General features: G+C 42.0%; 1 protein-coding gene across 1 annotated transcript; it reads right to left on the bottom strand.

Annotated features, from left to right (window-relative positions):
* Nucleotides 1-210: 210 nt before the first annotated feature.
* MAB21L3 (mab-21 like 3) lies at nt 211-15,895 on the bottom strand. The gene is made up of 6 exons (XM_062512860.1): nt 15,848-15,895; nt 11,497-11,637; nt 6,622-6,913; nt 4,133-4,314; nt 3,210-3,404; nt 211-444 (listed from the first exon to the last, which is right to left on the bottom strand). Exons 1-6 carry the CDS (start codon nt 15,893-15,895, stop codon nt 211-213), a joined length of 1,092 nt encoding a protein of 363 aa, XP_062368844.1.
* Between the last annotated feature and the right edge of the window lie 6,793 nt (nt 15,896-22,688).

The following is a 22,688-nucleotide window of genomic DNA, read 5'->3' as shown; positions in this document are numbered from 1 at the left end:
AGCAAATTAGATCAGCTGGGCATCAAGTGATACCTCCCATCAGTTTTCACCGCCCACCGCTGCCAGCTTGACACTTTTTTTTTGCGCTGCATGTGCCAACTGTCTCACAGAGCCAGCTGCAACATCTACTGGAAGGACATGGACAGCAACCACAGGTGGGGAGAGAAGCTGGGGAATTGACTTAGGGCTGGAGCAAGACCTACGCCTGCCTTAGTCCAGGCAGAAAACAGGTTTCTCCAAGAAGACTGTGAGCTTGCTGGCCACTAGGTCCAGGTCACTGGTGTTGGCATATTTGAGCAGATTGGTGTTCTTGAGAAAGTAATGCTTGAGGAAGTGCTGGCTTACACACTTGTGCAGCTTCTGTACCAGCCTCAGAAAGGCTTCAGGGAAGCAGCGCCAATCCTTGGTGCGTGGGTATTTTTCACACGTCCAGAATAGCACTGTCTGCAAGAAGCAGATGGGAGAGAAGATGTGTTAGAGGTTCTGTGGAGGGCTCACACAGCTTACTAAGGCACTTTTAGTGCTGGTAAATGGCTGACAGCCTTGGAAATCACAGAGACTTGCACTGCTTTCTCCCTGTGTTAACATTTCTGCAATGGAGGGATCCCAACTAAAATCTCCCCTGGGGACCAGGGAGAGCAGCTCGGAGGTGTCTGGTTAGGATCTCTCCCCAGAGGAGCCACTCTCCACTGACTGAGCCAGGAGCCCAAGGAAAATGATCTTGCTAAAATAACCTTGGCCTATTTGCCATTCTCCAGCAGGAGCCTCTGTAGAAATGCCAGGCATTTTAGGCTGTAGAAAATGACCTATTTTGCAAGGGTAGAAGTCAGTAGATGCAAGGAGGGACAGAGCATAATGAGATCAACATAATTATCTGTAAGCTTCAGCTGTATTTGTGCTGAAGATACACAAAGATCTGCATCATAAACATTTTGAGATCCCAAGAAGCTATTGCAGGTGCAAGGCTTGCTTTCTGGTCGAATGCTGCCTGTTTTTTTTCTGACATGTGATACTTATGGCTTGTCTCATGTTATATTCCTCCAAAATTATTTTTTGTAATTTAACATTTGAGAAATACATAGTTAAAATAACAAAATGCATATGATTATTGCTCTTACAGTATTATTTTTACACTGCCCATGCTGCATTTTCTCAGACCCTCCCATAACTGAGAATAATTTTCTCAAGGAACTTAGACCTACTGTACCAAAAACGTCATATTGGTTGCCTTGGTTAGCCTGAAATAACTTTTTAAAATATGAAATCACCTATTCTGTGTTCAACAGTTCTGCTAAGTTCTCTGAATACCAATTTTATTTTGCAAATTCAGCTACCCAAATAGAGACTCACAGACACTGTGAGAGGTGGCAGAACCATAGCCTTCAACTTGTCTGTTTCTACAGAGGTAGAATTTAATCTATAGTTGTACTGCTGACAAATTTCTCACAAATAGTTTTTCAAATGTGAAAAATATATTGTCCACAGCTGCAGTAACCATAAAGCCTTTTCTTGAATGTCACCAGGGAACAAAGCCATAGTGAGGAATTCAAGCTATAACTGAGAGCTGCTCCTTGAAGACTTGCAAAGCAGTTACCTTCTGACACACTAGAATTACTTCAGCAGGCAGCAGTTGCAATGAAAATTTCTGGAGGCAAGGAAAACAGTGCTGCTTTTTCAGTCAGGTGCCCAAACAGTTAATTTATCCCCAGCATTTATGTCCCTAACTGCCAGCTCTCTACCAACAGCATAGAGTTGGCTTTCAGAATGTACCTAGATATTTTTGAAATTCCAGGTCTTGAATTTCATTCCTATGCAGGTAAGCAAAAGGGCAGTTATGTGGTCATCTCTGGCTTTCAGAGCTTCTGGGATGCAGATTTCCTCTGCCACAGAGGATCTTGTCTAATCCTGATTGTTGGGTACCTCTGACAGGGGGAACCTGAGAATGTGAAGAAACCCACCACTAAGCCTCTGTTTCACTGGTGGTTTACCCACTGACTGTTTATCTCATTTTTCTTTTTTTTCCTGTTTTTCTTTTTAATGTAAGTAATTTTGAAAAATTCTTTCTATCTGGTAAACCAATCCCCTCTTGCTGTAAAAGCTGGAAGTACAATTACAGTAAAGAACTGAAGCGCTTCTAAATAGTTCCTTACTTTGATCAAGAGTCCGTGCAACAGCACTTCTTGCACATCTGCTCCTTCAGCCAGGGGAAAAGCATTGTTCCTAATGGTTAAACAGTTTTCCACTTTGTCTTACATATGACACTTTTCCCACCAGGTTGTTCTTACAGGCACTGAGGAGTTTTGCATTCAGATAAGCTATAATCAGCCTCACCATTTTTTTTTTTAATTCCATCTTTACTTACAGTAGTGCCATGACTGTAACAGCATTTGATGGTCACCAGCTTTTTCTTTAGGAGAAATCTTAGCATTACATCTGGTTTTGGACACCAAAAGATCAGTCAGTAACTACTGTAGGAACCTAATGGCTTGAGGCTTCAAGGTGAGAAAATACAGCCTCTCTCTGGCTACTCCAGGAGGATGGAGTCCCAGAAAGCTGGATTTTTCATCTATAATCTAACAAATGGTGTTGTCTGTGGCCCATCGGTGTCTGCAGCTGTCAGAGGTGGGGACACAGTCACAGCAGAGTCTTCTCTCTCTTCTTCATAAATCTTGTTTGAAACCATTTTGAAGCCTGAAATAGGTGCAGGGAGGATGGATGCCACCACCCCTTTAACCCTTTCTTCCCTTCCTACCCCAGGTGAAACACCACCAGAACTGTAGTTTGCACCTAATTCGTTAATAATGCTCACTTGCGACAGTTTTGTTAGGTGCATATCCACAAAGAAAAAAGGCACCTATCTTCCACCAGAGAGACAGATGGATATAGACGGCTGGGACAGTCAAGAAGCAGGAAGTAAGTGTGGATTACAGACAACATTACAATGTGAAGCCAAAACAGAGCAAAGGCTCTATTTATGTTGCTGCAATCATAATGTTCCTACAGGCCTTAGTTTCTTATTGAAGTTTGGAACACAAATTTAGTGAACTCCTTGCCACCATAAAGCAATGAAAAGGTAGGGCAGTTTTGACACTTACCTTAGAAGTTATACAGATGCTACACTGATTTACACAAGAACATTCTGACATTACTGGATGGAAGCCACTGCAACAGATCCCACGGCTGTATGTTGGTATCAGGGTGATGCCTACCTGAAGGTGATAAGCTGTGATGACAGGCTTATTTCCAGCACACCAGACGTCTTCCTTCATCTGCCTCATGACCCTGAAGCACTTCATGCGACAGCCACCATCTTCATCAAGTCCCTCCATGAGGATGTGCTCAGCACGGGAGAAGCACAGCTGCCAGTGATAATTAGAGCGGGCCAGGAGGTCAAAACCCAGCGACTGTGAACAACAAGGGAAGCGTGACAGCAGTTCAGAGGCAAACTTCTCCCAGCAATGCACAGAGAGGTTACAAAAGCATGTGTGACATCTCTTGAAACCTATTCTATACATGGTTAGCAAAGGCAGCAAACATGAGGTGTGCTCCCATCTTAATTCTTAGTTGAAACAATGCATTTTGCATTGTTTCCTTGTGTTCTGGTATCAGCTACTGCAGAGAGATCCTGTTCTAGAGCCATAAGGCACAGTACCAGCAGTGCCACTAAAGCAGAGGTGCAGCTCTGCAATCAATTTCCTGTGGAGCAGGTTGTGCATTAAAGGGGAGCAGGACTGGAAGGTGGAATGGGACCTGCAGGAACATGACAGCTGGGGCTCAGATGAAGTGCCAGAATCTAGCCATGGAAAGATGGGATTGAGCTGGAGGGAAAACTGAAAGACAGAAGTGCATTTGCTGAAGTCATACATGAGGCAGAACAAGAATGATGCACATCAACATCACACAATAAAAAGTTAACTCAGATTTTTTTATAGAATTCACCGCTGTAAGGGAGGGGAAATAAAATCCAAATAAAATCTTACAGAATATTTTGAAGCACTGCTTCACTCTTTTAGAGAATACATATTCTAACCCTGCTGCCATCACCATGCAGTTCTTCCTTTGGGAAAACGCCATCAGACACCTGAGAGGAAAATTCCATTCCAGAGTTAAGGGCGTTTTTTACACTGTTTACCTTGATGCATTGCACTTTTTCCTTAGAAGGCCAGCGCTTAAGGCAACGAGGCCACCGAGCTTTCTCGGGCCAGCAAGTTGGAATCTCCACAGTAGGGACCAGCTCCACCTCTACCTGGGATTCTGACGTCTCCACAGCCAACCGGATCACTGAGCTGAAACTCTCCAGCACTGTCACTTTACCTGTGAAAGAAGAAGAGAAGAAAATATAAATAAAAGGTCCTTTTTCACAAGCCAAGTAAGAGGGTGTCAAGGACCCTGCAGTTCTATTCGTCTATCTTAACACTTTCTCTTCAGTAACACACGAAGAATATAAGAGAAACCTAAATCTATGTAAGTCTATCCTGGGGGATGAGAACAGAAAGATGAAAGAACAAAGTTCTTAACTTTACACTCAATTTTCACACTTTTCCCCTCCTTTGTTGGTCCTCTTAAACCCTGGGATCAGCTTCTTAAAAATAAAGCTAGATAACTGGTGCAACCTAACATTTCTAATGGTATGCTACAAGGAGATCTCCTCACTATTGGAGAGGACCAGATGAACACATCCTATCTAAAGATGTTCTTCTTCCTTCAGAGAACCTGAGATCAGACCCTTGCAGATCACACTTACCACTGCCAGTCATTCAGAATGTTTTGTGGGGTATCTGTAAGGTTTGTTTCTGGAGATGCACTTGTACAGAAGACCATACCAGGATTTATAGTCTGTTGTGCAGAGCAGTCACACAGAAAAGGCTAACTGCTACATCACTGCAAATGCTGAGTGTTAAGAAGAGTTAGTTCCAAGATAATTTGGAAGAAAGAAATTTCCTCAGTGTGAAAGAAGAGTGGGTCCTCTCCAGGAATAACACACTCTAAGAGTACAGGAAAGGAAAGCTGCAACTAATGGACTTTGTGGGATGTTTCCTGTAGGTCCAGTTGAGTTCATAGAAGAAGTTTCTGTCCCAGTCACTCTGGCAGGATAACTGTCCCTTCAGCTCTGCCATCTGAGCCAATTGTGTGTTCATCCTCTGACCCACTGAAGTGAAAGCCTGTCCAGATGAACAGAAGCAGTTTAAAGAGCAGTGTGTTACCACCTCATTTTGATTGGCATGGGTCAAGGAGCAATTCATGAGGTGAATTATCTTGCAAAGAGTAGAGTCCATCCCAAGAAGAACTTCATAAACTTCAGAAAATCTATGTGCTATTTCCTTGCTGAGCCAAGCCTAGCATCAAAACAGGAACTGTTGTTTCCAAGCTCCCTACAAGGAACCCTAGCAGCTGAAAAATATTAGAGCAACCACTGTATCAGCATGTAAGTATGTTCATGGGATTTCCAAAAGCATTGGCAATGCTTATACCTATTTTTCCACTAATGAAAAGTGAGACACCTCAAAAACTGATTTTGCTGGTTCTGAAAGAATTAAAAAAACAGTGAAGCAAAAAAATCACTGAAGTTTTTCTGTAACTTTAGCCATACTGTGGGGATGAAGGGAAGCCCATTCTTCAGAGAAACAAATAAAAATGGCCATTGCTTCTCCTGACTTCATCTTAGCTCATTTCCTTCCAGTGGACCTTACAAAAAGGGCATCAGAATCATCAACCCAAACATCACTCTCTGGGGTCCTAGCAAGTACCTTTCCTGCAACACTCAACTTTCACTCAATACCTTGATGTGACTGCTGCCCAACACAATAACTTCCACATAAGTAAAGCCTCAGAAGCAAGGCTGTTCCAGCTGGCCCTTCTTTTGAACCTCTGTGGTGAAATTTCATTCCTATCCACCTTTCCATTCCTATAATAACAAGTAATTCCTGAAAAAAATGCCATTATCTAGCAGAACTTGACTTTAACATGTGAGATCAGTTGAGTGGAAATAGCTTCTATTGCTCAGAAATACAGAAGACCCATTAGGCTACTGATGAATAAAGTAATCCCGGAAACATGCTATGGGAAGAGACACCACAGGAGTAGCCTGGACACTGGGGAAAGAGCACTTGTCCAACATACTTTGCTTCAGTAGGAATTCTACATAGTTCCCACCATTCCATGGTGGAAAGCTGAGGGCAGCTAAGGTTTTCCCAGAGTATTATCTGCCCTATAAATATCTTCAAACATATTCTCCTCAGACTTATGCATCTTTCTGGTATCCAATTTTCTTATACTACCTTCCTTGATAATCTAAACATACTGCAGGTGCTGTATTAGAGAAAGATTTTTTTTTTTCCCAAACAAACTCCTAAATGTTCTAAAAATCTGGATGGCCGCTTAGTTGAACTGTGAGGGTGATGTTGTTGGAGACCCTACCCAAATTCCTAAGAAAGGAGTAACATCTTGAGTACAAAGAGCCCAAGAACTACTGAATTCTATCTTCAGTGCAGGTCTGTTTACATCATTGCAGTCGCTTGAAGGCTTCCTGGTTTTGAAGGGTTTTGCTCAGCTTCTGACCACATAAGCCAAACACTTTGTGAGCGTGATGGTTTCCCTTACACCTGTCCCCACCAAACTCACTGGAAAGGTTACAGGAGACGATCGACTTCTCCACCAGCTCCCGGAAGACAACAAGGACTTTCGCTGGAACCAGATCACCTTCGATGTTCACATCCTCTTCATGCCACTGCTGAAGGCTTTTTGAGAACTGTTCCACCTCCAGCCACTGATGCAATTCCTCAGGGTCCCGCACGGAGGAGAGGAGCTTGGCTCCATTCACGGTGTAATAGCGCCAGTGACGTACCTGGGATTCCCTGTAACCGGTCAGGCCACGCAGAGGAACTGTGATGAGGAATTGGCTGGGTGCTAAGACCTAGGAGAGTTCACAGAGGTTGAGAGAGGAGACAAGGGCAGATCCATGAACTAAAGTAAGGAAAACAGGGTTGAGGAAGTACTAGGTAAAACTGGGGGCTTTGAAAAGAAGGAGAAACCACGGTATGATGGGACTAACTGAACACAGCCAGGACCTGTCTAAGAGTTACTTTGGAGGCATGCAGACTACGAGGAAATTATCTTAGGTGTCTGATGTGAAGCTCTTAGAAGATAAGAGCTCACTGGCTGATTTGCCACCACACTTGCCATGCTTTCCCCCTTTTCTTGATATTTCAAGTCTGCAATTGCATGAGGTATAATAACCAGAAGCTTCCAAGGAGCAGGAACACATGAAAGAATATGTTTTGAGATCCAGTGAAGGGAAACCCAAATAGTGCTAGTTGTTATCTCAGAACTGTTACTTGAGATAAGCCCAGAGTCCAATACTAGTAATAACTATGGCAAAAAATGCACCTTCCTGATCTCTTTCAAAGTCCACTACAGACATTAGCAAAATAAGGCTATGACCCATTAATTTTACAAGTGTTTCACTCTGCTTGACAGGCCTTTAAAGGGACAGAGACATAAGGCAAATAGGCCTGAACCTACAGAGGCAGTGTCACCCTCAGAAATAAATCCAGGTCTTGGTAAGCTGTCATGCATGGAACTGCATGTCCTGATAAGCATGACAGAAACAGTGTAAGGATGGAGGCAGCAACCAATGGACAAGGAAGCCTTAAACAGGCTTGTTTGCAAGCCAGTTAATTTGTCTCACTTGGGGAACAACCATTTTCCAATAAAAGCCAATTCTGAGACAGTATTTGCAAGGAAAGAATAAGATGACTCAAACACCACAAAACACTATCTGTCTGGCCCTGGGCATAGCCAGACATGTCAAAGTGCTTTGGAAGCATCTGGCAGTTGTGGCTCCAGAAGGGGTGTTCAAATTCCTTCAGATATTTACCATGTTGGCTTAGAAGCTTTTCAAGTCCACTTGCTACCAAGCCTAACTTACACTGGCATTAGTAAGGTGAAGCTGTGGCATGAGCAGGATGTGAAGTGACAGCTACTGCTGTGAGGTGGTTACATCCATGGTGAACAAAACACACTTGTCACTCTCCTATAATAATCCAAAACACTCTAGTAGCCTTCCTCAGCTCAGCTCAGCTCAGCTCAGCTGATTTAAAGTATTACCACAGAGGTGCCAGGGTCCTGAGGGCACTAACAGGCTTTATTGTCCCTAAGAAGTCTTTCTGGAACTTCTACCCACACCTTCTGCCCATGGGTCTGGGACACCCATTTCAGGTTAGCCCTGGGCTCCAGTGAGTGGGAGAATGGCTTGACCTCAGACTGGACTTAGCCGCAGACTTTCCTGAGGATCCAGACTCTTGGCTGACCCAGCTGCCCTCCTTGTGTCTATCTCACTCAGGGACCATAGGACAGGGGCTGCCTTGCTACGCTCACCTCCTGTCTCTCTCTCTCTCTCTCTCTCTCTCTCTCTCTCTCTCTCTCTCTCTCACAGGGAGCAGCTGGTCTTCTCTGATTTGGAAAACAAAAGATGGCCAGCCAGAAGAACAGAAATAGCAACGAAAACACCAGGAAGCTGCTCTTTTGTCAAATATAAACCATAAAGGCAGGAGGATGCTGAAAGGATGACACTGCAGATCAAGCTGACCTGCACACATCAGGTTTGGTGGGGCTGAGAAATCCTGTGGGCTGTTCATAAACATAGTAGGCTCCATAAGGAAAAAATACAATGGCTGTCATGCAGTTACTGCTCTTCTCACTGCCTCAGCCACATTTGCAGGTAAACAACCATTCCCCACCATACCAAAATGTTGTATTGTATGCACTAGCATCCAATAGATCGTAAAGGGAAGAGCTGCACAAGTTATGTGAGTGCCTGCAAAGGCAAGTCACAAGGGTCCTCCACCTAGGGCTTACCAGAAAACAACAGAATACACAAGGCTGGAAATAGCACTGTAAAGCTAGGCAGTTGGTGTCTTTTTGGCCTAAACAAACCCCAGTCCCACCTGTGCTCTGCCACACGATGGTCTCACACACTATGTGCAGGCTGTGGGCCCCAGAAAGTCACAGGCTTGACCAAGAGTCTCCAGTTCTGGGGTGTCAAACTTGTGGCCAGTTCTGCTGTATTAAAATCCTGTCTAGAGTACACTGGGCAAATTAAATACAACCTAATTCTTGTGAACCTGGCTTGGCTGTTCCAGGGAGGCAGAAGCATTAGGTTAGAAAGAAAATTATTATGCTTTGAGAGAAAAAAAAAAGAGCAGGTCTCTTGTGCAGAGAACAAAACAGTCATGAAAGGATCAGTCTGCTGGTTGAAGTCATCTGGAGAAGAGGGTATGTGAGGAGGAAGCAAGCACAGGGATTCTCAGGCACCAGGAAGGCTTTGTACCTGGATGGATGGGTGGAATGGGCGCTTCCTCCGAAGCATAGCTGACCACTTGGCCAGTAAAGCTGGTTGATCCTGAGAGAAGCAGAAAGGAAAACAAGAAGTACACAGAACAGGGAGAAAGTATGTGCTAGGTCATTCATTCAAAGAGCAAAGCTGCAAGCTTCTTTAGATGCTCAGAGTTTGTAAAAGGAAAATCCCCCCCATTGCCCCCACCTTGATTAAACACTTAGCAATGCCATTGGGCAGTGCAGTACCAGTGATTAGTCTAGACCTCTTCATTATAACTTTACTGAAGCCTCCACAGCTTTTGCATCAGCCCTGCACCGTTGACAGCTCCAAAAATGGTAAGCCACAATAAAAAAAAAACCACTTAGAACTTCTAAAAATTAAATAATCTGTATCATTAATCTGAATTTTAATTCAGGTTTTTCATTAAAACATGACTTTTTGCTACAGGGGTCACTGGAAAACACTGAGTATCTAAAGACTTTTCTTAACTATTCTCCACTCAGCCCTTCATATTTAGAAGGGAGCTTGAGGTTTCTCAAGATATAGATCCCTCACCATGTTAAATTGATTCATTTTAGCCAGAAGCTGAAAGTTCTGAAAAATCACTGTAGATTTAACTGACAGAAAAAAAAGATGTTGCAAAATTAAACATAGAATAGTGAATATATTGACTTTCCTCGGACACAAGTGTCCTCTATGTTGAAGTATGTCAGCAATGGTATTAAAGTTTCCAATTTTTGGAAGTAGACAGCACAAACCAAAATAATTTCTCACCGACCCATTCTTTCATATCTCATACATACAGAACAGTTAGTCAGGTCCTCCTAGTGTTACGTCCACAGATTTGTACCACTGGGTTCAGTTAAGCATGAACAACAGATCTGCCGCTTTTAAGAAAATAATTTTGAGGATTTTTTCAAGCAGAACTTGTTCAGATCTGCATACTATAACACCAAGTTCCTGCTCATAATTGATTGCCTTGGTGGTTTTGTTCTGCTTTGCTTTCCAGAGCACCAATTTCATCCTGACCCTGGTCCTGTCAGACCTCATTAGCCAAGCAGATTTGTTCCAGCACAAGAGGTGGCTGGCAGACTCTGGCACTAAGGAACTTGTGGACCAGGATGTGGCCCTGCTTTACGTCACTGTGGCCATACTTATTGGCAAGACCACATGCTCTGGGATACAAAAAATTCCAGAAAAGCTATGAATCTGGATGTCTTTGTCCCCAGGCCAATAGTCACATTTCAGACTTGGTGATTATATTTTGCCTCCACCTCCATAACCTTCCAGCAGCTTCATACAAAGACTTCTTCCCTTTCAGTCCCAAAGAGCTGCAAAAGTTGCCTCATGCTTTTACATATTTGCTGTGTTTTGATCTGTAAATGGCTGTGGTTTAGGATAACAGTTGACATTAGTATTTCTACTAGTTCAGAGGAAAAATATTGTTTTCATCTGAAGTTGTCATTGCTGTGATTGTTTGTGTCTTTACTAGTTAGTTACTTTTGTTTAATGGAGTCACAAGAAATAATCAGCCTTCTACTGTCACAGCTGGGACAGGGCATTATTATTTTCACATCTGAAGGTCTAAAATGGGGAGGTATTTCACTTCTCCCACTAATAAGCATTTTTTTTCCCAATAAAAAAGAAATTCCAGTCCATGACAAAGAAAAAAACAAAAGAATAGCTTTTTCGGAAGGAGCTTTCTAATGTTCATAGCAGAGGGACTTCTAATTTTTCTATCTTTTTTTCTAGTGAGTTGACAGCTTTTGCACCTGTGAAAAATATGAGTCACAGCTCATGAAGGCATGAGCATTTTTTCTTACATTATTGCTGCATAAGTTTTTCTTTCTGTCTCCCAAAGAGCTTTGTTTCCTGCTTGTGGATTGACAGCTCTGGCGATAGGTGCTCTTTGTAAACACAGCAGCTCTAAGAAGATGCTCTGCCTGATTTACCCATCTCTCTTTGATGCTCCTCTGGCTGTGAGATGTCCATGAGTGAGTGCCAATGACCCAGTCACTAGAACTCCACAGTGAAGTGTCAATATATCGCTATGGTGTTTTGAGTGAGGCACCTGCCCATACAAACACTTACATAATGGAGAAATCACTTTCTGGTTGCCTACAGGCTGCCAGAGAGTGCATTAGAGCTCTTGTTCATACCTTAATGTTCTCATTGTGAATGCCAGAGTTGGAGATAGCCTGAAATCGCACTGCCTTGTAGCTGATTTCTGCAGTCAGCTGCTGAATGATTTTCTGCACCTCCTCCACTGCTTTGGAAACCAGGTAATGCCGCCGTTCCACCTGTCAGTTCCAGGAAAGATACTTCAAGTTACAGGTAATTGCAGTCTTTGTGTCCAGTGGGAAGCAGACAAATTAACTTAAAGCATCCTGAAGCATTTGCATCTGTGCTGCACTGGGAATAAAAATTTTTCCCTGTGTATTGCAACCAATTTACCATGAGACAGAGCTGTGAACACCAAAGGGTCAATATTCAAGACTATTGAGCATTAATTGATATTTCCATGCCAACACCTTTGGATGGAAGGAAAGGAGTTCATAACACAGATAAATTTGTTATCAACTACAGCTACAGTCCCAATTCTTTATCCATTTGATGCAGAATACCAGTTACTCCCCTGCATGTGGTAGCCATTCTCAAAGCCAGAATACGTTTCATTCCAAGAACTGACAGGACATCAAGAGTTACAGATCTGTCCATTAGTCAGGTGGTAGATGTATGTGGCATCATTTAGATGCCTACCTTATACTCTGAATGTATCTACACTCTCTTTATGGCTGAAGTACAGATGAGACTCTACTCCTAGATAGTGAGAAAGCATCTTTCCAAAGCTGGTCCCATTGGGAAGTAGATGTTTATGTGGCTTAAAGGGTGGTTCTTCAATTCAAGAAGTAGTAGTATAATGAATTATTGAAAATTATTTCAGTGAAATGTTTGAGTCTTAGAAAGACTGAGGTGAGGAGTGGACAACTCAGAAAAATATAAGATGAACCTGAAGATTCACTTATGACTAAAAATGAAGGGAGCATAAAGGGACTGTCACAATCTGAACAAGGAGATTCAACAGGAGGGACATGAAGGAACCATGTAAAGGACATTTAATGTTTCCCAAATATCCTTACACATTTACCAAAGTGAGGAGATTCAGCTACTGTTAATGAAGTTCATGAACATATTTGTCATTCCTTATACAACCAGTACTACTTATGCAAAGTGAAATATTAAGACTGTCTACTGTTCTTTTTTGGATCCTATCCTTCATCTCATTTGGTTGCAGCTTTTGCTTTCTTCTTGATTCTTCTTTTTCCTCACCATATTCTACTAAATCTTACTGTTTGCAGGCAAGAAAAAAAGAAACCAGAAACAGAGTTCATCACTTGGCTAAAGTGAATGATAAAGCATAATCGCCACAGTCAAACATAATTGCTACAGTCTTTTGTTATTATCAAACACCAAAAGGAAGCAAAAGCAAGTAAAAAATTCTGTACTGTGAGGGTGGTGAGGCCCTTCCACAGGTTGCCCAGAGAAGCTGTGGATGCCCCATTGCTGCAAGTATTCAAGGCTAGGCTGGATGGAGCTTTGAGCCCAGTCTAGTAGAAGGTGTCACAGTCCATGGCACGGAAATTGCACTATATGATCTTTAAAAGGGCATTCCAACCCAAATGAGCCTATGGCTTTCTAAAATTCCTGTGTCCTGTTTACTCATCATCCAAACAATGCTCTTTTCTCTTTAAAAAAATATAATTGACAAGTACTTTTTCAAAAGTCTTTTTTGATACCTTTATGTCAAATGTTGAACTATCAGCCAAAAAACACTCAAGTGTGTTGAAATGTGTCCCCAGGCCTTGGAAGGGGTCAAATAGATTCACTTCTTCATAACAAGAAACCATTCAATGCTCTAAAGTGGATTAGGGCTTGCCTCACATTCACTGACCAGTGAACAGCAATTGACTAGTACTGAACTTGAAGATAAGCAGAGTTTGAATACATTCCTCCTTCAGACAATGAAGTAAACAGTACTTTTACTAAGCCTGAATAGCTTTGGAAGTGGGAAATATGTCAGACAGCAGCATCATATTCCCTTCACTGGGTTCTCATCCACCCTTGACATCCTGTTTCTTTGCTATCTTAACTCCACCTAGTCCTTGTTGTTTATATAATGACCTTTAATTTCCCTAGTAATTCACCATCCTCCTCATTCCAATTAGTCTTTTTCTCTAAGAGTTGTTTTAACTACTTACATGTACTTAAAAAACCCCAAAACACTGAAAGATTTTAGGTGTACTATAGTGTAGCTATTTTCTCCACCTTATTTTTGTTCATCCAGAACAACCCTTTAGAACAGTCCAGTAAGCTTGTCTTGCTCAACAAGATACCTAATGGTTTCTCCAGCAAGCGAATGGTGAGTGGCAAAGAAAGTTGTCCATCTCTAAGAGCTTTTAGACAAAAAAAATAGTCTTTTTAAAATGGAAAAGTATAAAAAATATACAATCTCACAGTGGGTCAGCTCAAACAGAGACCTAGAGGGCCCTCTGTATGCATTGCTCATGCTCTGCTCTCTCTAAGGAGCACCTGCTGGAAACATTTTTTGCCACCTCCAGTATCCAGGGAGAATAATTCAACCCAGCCTGGCCTCATTTCATCAACTACTGACTAGGCTACAGCAGTTGTCATGAATTCTTTATAAGAGTACACACTCAAAAAAACAGCTGAGGGAGTACCATTAAACACCACTTTCAGTGTGTACTCCCCATCACTGGAGCAAGGATAGAAGAACAATGGGCATGTGACTGACAGAGAGTGCTCACTACAATTAGCTAACCATAATTAACTCCCTAATCATCCTGTTGGAAAATATAACCTTCCTATAAAAGAGAGGGCAAAAAAACCAGAAAACAGAACATGAGTCTGAAGAGCCAAGGCATCAGATACTTCTAGTACCAGCACAGACAGACTAGGAGAAGAGACATTGTAAGGTCTTTGTTGGACAGTCATTTCGGTCTGGCATTCCTCTTACCAGGTCTTAACTTGGGGAATTGTGCCAAAACAAATGCACAAAACCTGAATAACAATGTCAATTAAGGTTTTATTAAGGGGGAAGGAAGCAGGATTGGGATTTATTAGGAACTGTTAAGAACATTTGGGTTTTTTCTTATTTACCCAGCCGCATTCCATATGCATTCAAATTTTTCCTTTGATGAGAGGCTTAAGGATGAAATCTCTGGTATTATTGAGATTCATTGCACCAGGTGGTGGACCTATTTTCAAAAACAGCCAGCATTTGACAAGAACTGCCCTGAACTGCCTGAAGGTTAGGCAGCATCACTTGGACAAGAGGCTTGGGAGCAGGCAGAAACTAAGAGTCTACCAGAGCTGGAGGGCTGCTAGAAAACTGACTTTCAGTATAACCTAAATTACCAGCAACTATGAGCCTCACTTAACTACAGTCTGCTTCTGTTCCTTGTACCTATGGCTGTCATATGAGTATCTTCCTGTGCATGGCTTCCCTCTGTTCCCTCCTTTTGTAACTTTGCTTTTTAAATCTTAAGAGAAGCATTCACTGTTATAGCTCACTGAACAGATTCTCATGGAATCATTTTCCTGTGCACAACACTGCACGCCTGAAGAAAGCATATTTCTGTGAGAACTTTCATACTTGCCACCAAAACGTTTCCGCAGAGACAATTTCTTACCAGCCCCTTCATTGTACTAGAACAGGTAATCCTTTATGGAAAATAAAGCCTTACACTTTCTGATTTTGAAATTATTTGTCACTTTGGTATCTTGCTTTTTGTTGGGGAAAGCAGACCGTAAAACAAGATCTAGCTAAGTACTGCCATGAAACATGTCAGCTTCAAAAAATATTATGGCTCACTTAGAGCTTTTATTAAACAGTATCGTTTTACAGAGGATTTTATTCTGTTTTATTTCATTTCATAATGGGAGAAAAAATTGAGTGCTGGAATATCTTAGAAAATGAGATTCCAGTCTGCATGTGCTAATGAGACATGTTATTTTAATCATGGTATGTAGAGAAGTATCCTAAGATGAGGTGACAGACTGATGACTGAATTCTAACAATATCAGTCTGTCTCTGCAGTTCCTACATGAATCTTTCTTAGAGACAATGCCTGGTATCTGTCCTGTTTCGGTCAAGCCAAGACCACCAAACAGGGAGAGAGGCAAGGACCTTTCCTTAGATTTAAATGCTGGCAATTACAGATAGTCTCACATCTGGGATTCCAGATCAGGAACAAAAATTCAGGATACCTAGAAGGAGAGGACAAGCACCTTGAAAAATTAGGCTACCAGCAGATAAAGCTCTGCAACAGAAACCTAGAAATCTCATTAGAAATACAGTTCTCATGAAACTTCACCCAATCTTGTCTCAGAAGTGAAGACAGCAGGCGAGCAACTAACTGTCAAATTTGGCACCCTTCAGAATCAACACCTAGTGTGGGAGACAGAAAATCTGGTCAGATAAAGTCTTACCTTGCTCTGGATGTAGATTTCTACATCTTCATCTGTGAATGGTTTCATGGCAAGATGGTCTTTGCTGCTCTTTAAAGTGTAAATTCACTCTTCACTTGTTCACCTGCCTCTGGAAGTAGAGGAACACTCAGAGAGAGCTGCTCAGAGCCTTCTTGCCCTGTGAAGCTCAGGTCACCTAATACCTCTGTGGATGAATAAGAGGAGAGAGAAGCAAGGAAGTATGCCTATTTTCAATAATTTTCTTTTTCTGCTCTGAGCAACAATGGTGACATCCAGCTCATTCGGAAAATTAGCTACACTATTATTCTCCAATTCAATTGCTATTATTCATCTTACTACTTTTAAATGGTGGATCTTGCAAGCAGGAATACACAAAAATATCCCAGCAATTGCTTTGTCTCAGGGCAAATCTGGAAGTGCTTTTCAGATTGCTGTGCAGCTTCAGTACATTCATACACAGCATTATTCTCTGCATGCCACTAGTACGTCTCTGCCTCACCAGACCTTCACTACACCCTTTCTTAAATGCTCTCAGTTATTCCTTGTTGACTAACCCACTCTCTTTCCATCTGAAAATGCGTGGGTATTTTTACACTCAGGTCATTGACTAGGGCTGCAGTCTGCAGCCCCTGCTCCCTTCTCCTTTTATCTCCTCTCTCTCTCTGGCTGTATTGACAGTAAATATTGTGCAGCCCGTCCCCTCCTGTAGCTTGCTTCGCTTTCTTTACAGTAAACAGACAGAAAGCTGCCACTCATTTTCTGCCAGCAGCTCAGCTAACAACCCCATATGGATGATTCAGAGGCAAAAACAATTGATCAGGCCTCATTGATCCAGTGAAGCTTGGTGGCTTTTAGAAAGAAGGGTACATCAGCACATGGAAGGGAGTGACAGAGATGAAATCCCATGCTGATAAGCATTCCTTATTAAGGAAGGCACACTCAACTTTTGAGTAAAATCACTATTTCCCCCTGGAAAATGAACTTTGACATCCATTGACCGATTTACTGCCTCTGCAGCAGCTGGCAAAAGGCAGTATTTGTGTGGGCACTGGATACTACCTCAGGACAAGCACTGTTGCTAGCTGTCCTTCATTATGTCCTTCATTAAGTCAAATACAAAGTACATTAATTTAAGTAATTAACTGGAGCACAAATACCTGCAGGACATCTGCTTCTCCAGCACCTACAAAGCAAACCTTTTTCTGCCAGACAACTGCCTTCATCTTTTTGCTGAAGGACTACTTCCCAAAGATAGTGTAGGCATTTACTTCTCAAACCAGCTTCCACTGGAGTTGGGCACTAGAAAATATTTTCCTTGGTTCCCCAGTGTTTAGGGACTCATACCACATTCTTGCTCACTTCAAGACTTACTGGCTATCTTTCCCCTGAGGGGCCAGCGGTTTATGTGAGCTCTGCTAGGGAGGCCAAAAAAAAGGCAGGGTCTGAAAGAAGGCAAGTGGGACAACAGGTTTGAATGGAACTTGCAGGGGCAGGCTGGATGGGATTATATCCAAGCAGAGTGTACAAGAGAGGAGAATTAGCCTTTCAAATGGTCAGCTTCCATTAAAAGCATGTGTCTAAAACATTAAGTCCTTTTTGCCCCTTCAGACCATCAGCTGCACATACAGCAGACAATTTCCTTAACACTCTTGACACCACCACACATTACTTCAATACTCAGAACCTCAGACATCTATTATGTAGCACGGAAAGATTTAAGGGTCTCTCTTTCTTGCACCTATAAGGTCTCTCCTCATGACAGCTGTCCGGAGACATGGTGCTCGCAGAGAGGAAGTGGTTTTGGTAATTTTTATTTTATATAATAACAAACCTTATGCTCATAACCTTTATTATTATAATCCATCCACTATGTCCATTCTATAAGTAGCACACATTATGCTACCTATAGGATGGGAAGAGCACTATTTGCCTGATGGTAAACACTGCAACTGATAAAGGCCTTTACACCACCAGCAAAATACAGATTAGAGTGGTATAGGAAGCAGCAGCCAGTCTTGATAGTCTTGACCTAACAAGAACTTGTGTTTGTCACATGAGGACCAGACAGCACAGAACACAGCAGAAAGGAAAAGGCACATGGCCATGTGTGAAGAGGGAATGTTACTGTTGGAAGAACCTGCATCAGAAGGAAGGAGCAAAGAGAAAGAACAGTGCAGAAATTGGAACATCTTCATAGATAAAAGAGCATGTAGACACAAAGTGGGAAGAATCCAGGCTTCTCCAGTGAGGTCTACTGAGCTGATGTAGTGTTACTTCAGAGAAACTGCCATCAGATTGGTCCTTCTCAGGAACCTTCTACCATGACTGCTTGTTTAAAGTAAGACTAAGGTGGAGAAAATCTGAGATGGATCCAATTTCCAAAGGCTGATAAACACAGTCTCCTGAGAAAATATTTCCTCTGAGCCTACAACAGCTTAATTGCCCAGGCACACCAGCAAGAGGGAGTGAAGAATGGCTACATCTTTTTCCTCACTCTTCAAAAAGCAGAGATGGAGGGCATCAAGAGGTTGAAGCCAGGCTCTTCTCAGTGGTTTCAAGCATCGAGACATGAGGCAATGGGCAGAAATGGATTCACAGGAAGTTCCACCTGAATATGAGATAGAACTTCTTAAATGTGGAGCTGATTGAGCACTGGAACAGGTTGCCTAGAGAGGCTGTGGAATCCCCCTCACTGGAAATATTCCACAACTGTGTGTATGCAATCGTGTGCCATGTGCTTTGGGATGAATCTGCCTGAGCAGGGAGGTTGGACCAGATGACCCATTCTTTTGTGAAAAGCTCACAACAGCTTCATGGAGATAAAAGGCACTCTGCTGAAGCCAGACAACCATGTGAAGACAAACCACAGGTCTCTTCAGTTCTAGTTAGCTCACAATCCATCAGATATCATGGACATGAGCACTTTTGAGAACTTTTGAATTTGATTAATTTGGCAAATTAAACTCCCAAGTATACTTGTTTAAGGAGATTCCCATCCACACTGAGAATGGCTATCTTTTTGACACCTCTGAATCTCTTTCTTTTCTTGTGATTGTTAGAAGTGCCTTAAACCCCTGCTGGTGTCTGGGCATATTTCTGAGAGACAGTTTCTCCAAACAGTTCTTGCTGAAGCACTGCAACTTTCCTTCCCTCTTTGGTGGTGTCCCTGAGGAGGTTTTCAGCATCACATATCTAACTAGCCAACCACAGGCACCCAAATCCTGCTTGATGAGCATCCATTCATTTATACAGTTTCTCTCAAGCATTCTCTTGCCACACTTCAATACTTTGGTCTTCTCAAGTCACACTTCCCTGACTGCTGATCTGCATAAGAGCATATGAAATGACTCAGCTACATCACATCCTTTATATTATTTCAATTCCCACTTCACAGTACCTGGTAATGGGAGTTTAGATTGCGGCTAATTTCCTTTGTAACTGCATCTTCATTTACTTATCAGTACTCTTTGAAGAGGATTTAGAAATTTCATAGTATTTTCAAAAACACTAAGTCTGTGGCGTATCATTTTCATTCATGCTATTGGCAATATGCAGGACTGAATATGATTTTGGATCTGTGAAACCCTTGTAAAAGTATTCTGTGAGTATATGTGTTGAATGGTATTAGACTGGGTCTTGTATCTTTTGAAGATGCCAATTATTGATGCTTTGCATGCTTGCTTGGCTTTCCTTTCTTCACTTTCATAGATATGACAAAGACATTTCACATCTACAATCAAAAGTAACCTGAACTGTGAACTGCACAACAATAAATAAATCACCAACATCTTGTAAATAAGAGCAGTAATATTAACTGCACAAGGTTGTCCAATATTGTGCCTTTTTCTTAGCTGGGCAACTATTTAGAAAAACTATTCATATGGAACAGTGAGCATGTATTAAAAAGCTTCTGCTAAATCACACAAATGAGTCAGTCCAATGTACCACTTGTGACTCACAGATGATCCTGCAGTGGCAACAAATAAGCCCTGTTGAAGACACTGCCTTCCAGATGAAATACAATTCTGAATTTCTAGTTGCTAATGATGACCCATCTCTTCTTGCTCTAATTAACGGAGGCATTAAGTCTGTTGCATTAGCTGAAGCATGTACTTGGGTCAAGACAGACTACTAAACCGAATGATCCCAACAGATTTAATAATCTCTGACAGTTCTCTTGCCTTCTTAAACTGTTGTCCCATTTCTCCCCATTAGTGGATTAAGTGACTGTGCAAAATGAGTAATTGTAGCTTGAATCCCCTGCAACATTTATGCTACGTTAGTACTGTTCAGCCTCCATTCAGAGGACAGCAGCATAACATAATCAGGCTTTTTGGGGGCAAAAGCTCTGGGAATTTATTTAGGTTTTCTTCCACTTTTGTCTTTTAACAAGTTGATATGAGCAAAGGCAATACTGCAATGACAAAAGCCTGGGATTGGCTACAGGGAAAAGAAAGTCCTGCTAATTCACTGTGACAGTACCAGAATCACATATGGGTGCCAAACTGAAATGCTTTTCCACTCATTCCCTTCCGTTACCAATCAATACTTGGCAGGCTCAAAAATGCTCTGAATGCCTATGCTGCTTGTTCTTACTGCCACACGTTCTCACATTAGTCTTGGGCATGCACTTCATATCATGCAAGTTAAAGGTCTATATGCTTTCCAAACTAAGCACAGCACTGGATCAGGTCTGGCGGTTTATAAAACCTGGTATCTTTTTTCCATTTGTGGTCCATTCTGACACATCAGAAAAAGGCTGGTAAAAAGATAGCTTTTGCTAGAAATGAGTTCTCTTAACCTGGGAAGAAATTTGAAACACAAAATTATTTACAACCTGAACATTTTCAGGCTGCAGTGTAGTATTTCCAAAGAAATGAGGATGTGGGAAATTCTGAAAAATGCTGAGATTATAATACTGCTACTAACTACCGACCAGCCTCAACTAGGAAATTCATCAGAATCCAGTCCATTTTGCAGCTGCTGTTAAGCATAAAGCCACTGGGCAGCAAACACAAGTCATACAGCAGTGCTTCTAGTATTGCCAACATCACTGGGACTCAGTGTGGTGATGTGTTCAGGGTCTGGAAGTTTCCAAGTTTAAAATGGTCAGCTCAGAAGACGGCAGGAAAGGCAGGAGCTGGGAGCCCTGGCAGCATCAGCTCTGAGGCTTCCAGTAGAGTTTACTAAGATTGGGCAGGAAAACTGGCATTTTGAGTTCTGAACTCAGGTACTGAAAGTTTACTGAAATAGTGTAAGTCCCGTGCATCATAATTTAAACATAAAATATTCCATTAGATAATCTCCAAGCATTTCTAAGGATATTTTTCCTCTGTGTTTTATCCATCACTAAACTGCAGCTATTGTTCTGCTGTTTCAATCAGGATGTCCCACCATCTTGAAAATCTACCTGCAGCCAACATCCTGCAGCACTTTTATCTATATGCTGAGGTAAAAAGCTGGCATGTCATAAGGAAATACTTGATACCACCGATTTAAACACACGGTTAGAAAAACAGCATCTGGATAAAACATATTTGGCAGAGCACAGAGCAACTGGGAAAACTTTTAGCACTGGAAGTCTTTTCAGGTGAGAAAAAGCTGCCTCATTTTTGGTCTCAGCATAGGTTTTCTGGTTATTTTCAGGTGTCAAGAAAAGGACTTTAAATCTAGAGGCACAGTAACTTGGGACAGACAGACCAAGCCCAAGATTTAAAAGATCCAAACCAAGAAGTATGCTTGCAATGATGCTCTGTCAACAAGAGGGGCTGAATGAGATTGGATTACTGCATTTCCAGTAGCTGGCATTTTTTTTGTGACTGCTCTCAGAGCACAATGCTAGCTTCTATTATTTTTACACTTTGCTGTTGTGTCCAAATTGATCTGATTCAGAACTTATTGCTTGAGTCCATGACAGTTTGAAGCAAATTGAGTAAATTACCAGTGCTAAGTGAGAATAGTCACTCCAACACAAACGCACTAGGGAGAGAGCGACTCAGACTGGCATCCCTGTTTATGTGCTTCATCCAATCCCTGACTAATAAAAAAAAATGTACAAGAGTTCACTGGAGCCAGAGCTAGAAACTAGGTCTCATATATCACAGGCCAATAATAGTTACATACCCGTATGATCTATTGCCTTCTCTTATCAAAACACAATTACTGCAGAACAAACAGGTCAGCCTGAGCAAGGAAACAGGGAAGGGTCCCCAGGCCCAAAACAGTCTGGTCCCTGGGAGCTATTTTAGAGTGGTGGAAGAAATAGTTGTGTGGGAAGAGAATGAGATTTAAAAAAAAAAAAAAGCTAAATCAAAAAAGAAAACAATGACAACAAAAAAACCCCAAAAACAACAACAAAAAAAGAAACAAAAAACCCCCATCCTGTCCCACCCAAAACAAACAAAAACCCAGCAAAAGCCCCCAGCAAAGTGAAGACAGCTGACAAACACATTCTGTCTAAACTGCATGAAAAGCAAATGTGTTTCTGTATGATCTTGGTTTGCAGTATTGCTAATCTGCTATAAAAGCTGTCTGATCAAACTCCTAAGATTGCCACTCTACACACAAAGGTCAAAGATACCAAAATTCCAAGGTGATCCTTAAGATATGTCAACTTCGACACTGTGAGGTGTCCCAAGACTAACATGGCACTGTGGAGAGGATGGAAAGGAGAAGCTGAAGAGGCAACCAGGATTAAAGGAAGATTTTGCCAATATACCTGCAGAAGTGCCTCAAGAAAAGCATGGGGGAAGGCCTAGACAACTACATGCTTTTTGTGGGAAAAAAGCAGGGGAGGAGAGTCACTGAGACTCTGCAATGCATGGGCCCAGAGGGAAACAAT

The sequence above is a fragment of the Cinclus cinclus genome, chromosome 2, assembly GCF_963662255.1.
Source record: "Cinclus cinclus chromosome 2, bCinCin1.1, whole genome shotgun sequence".
In the NCBI taxonomy this organism is placed as follows: Eukaryota; Metazoa; Chordata; class Aves; order Passeriformes; family Cinclidae; genus Cinclus; species Cinclus cinclus.
Note: the sequence above shows the minus strand (reverse complement) of the source record. Positions and strands in the feature narration are given on the sequence as shown.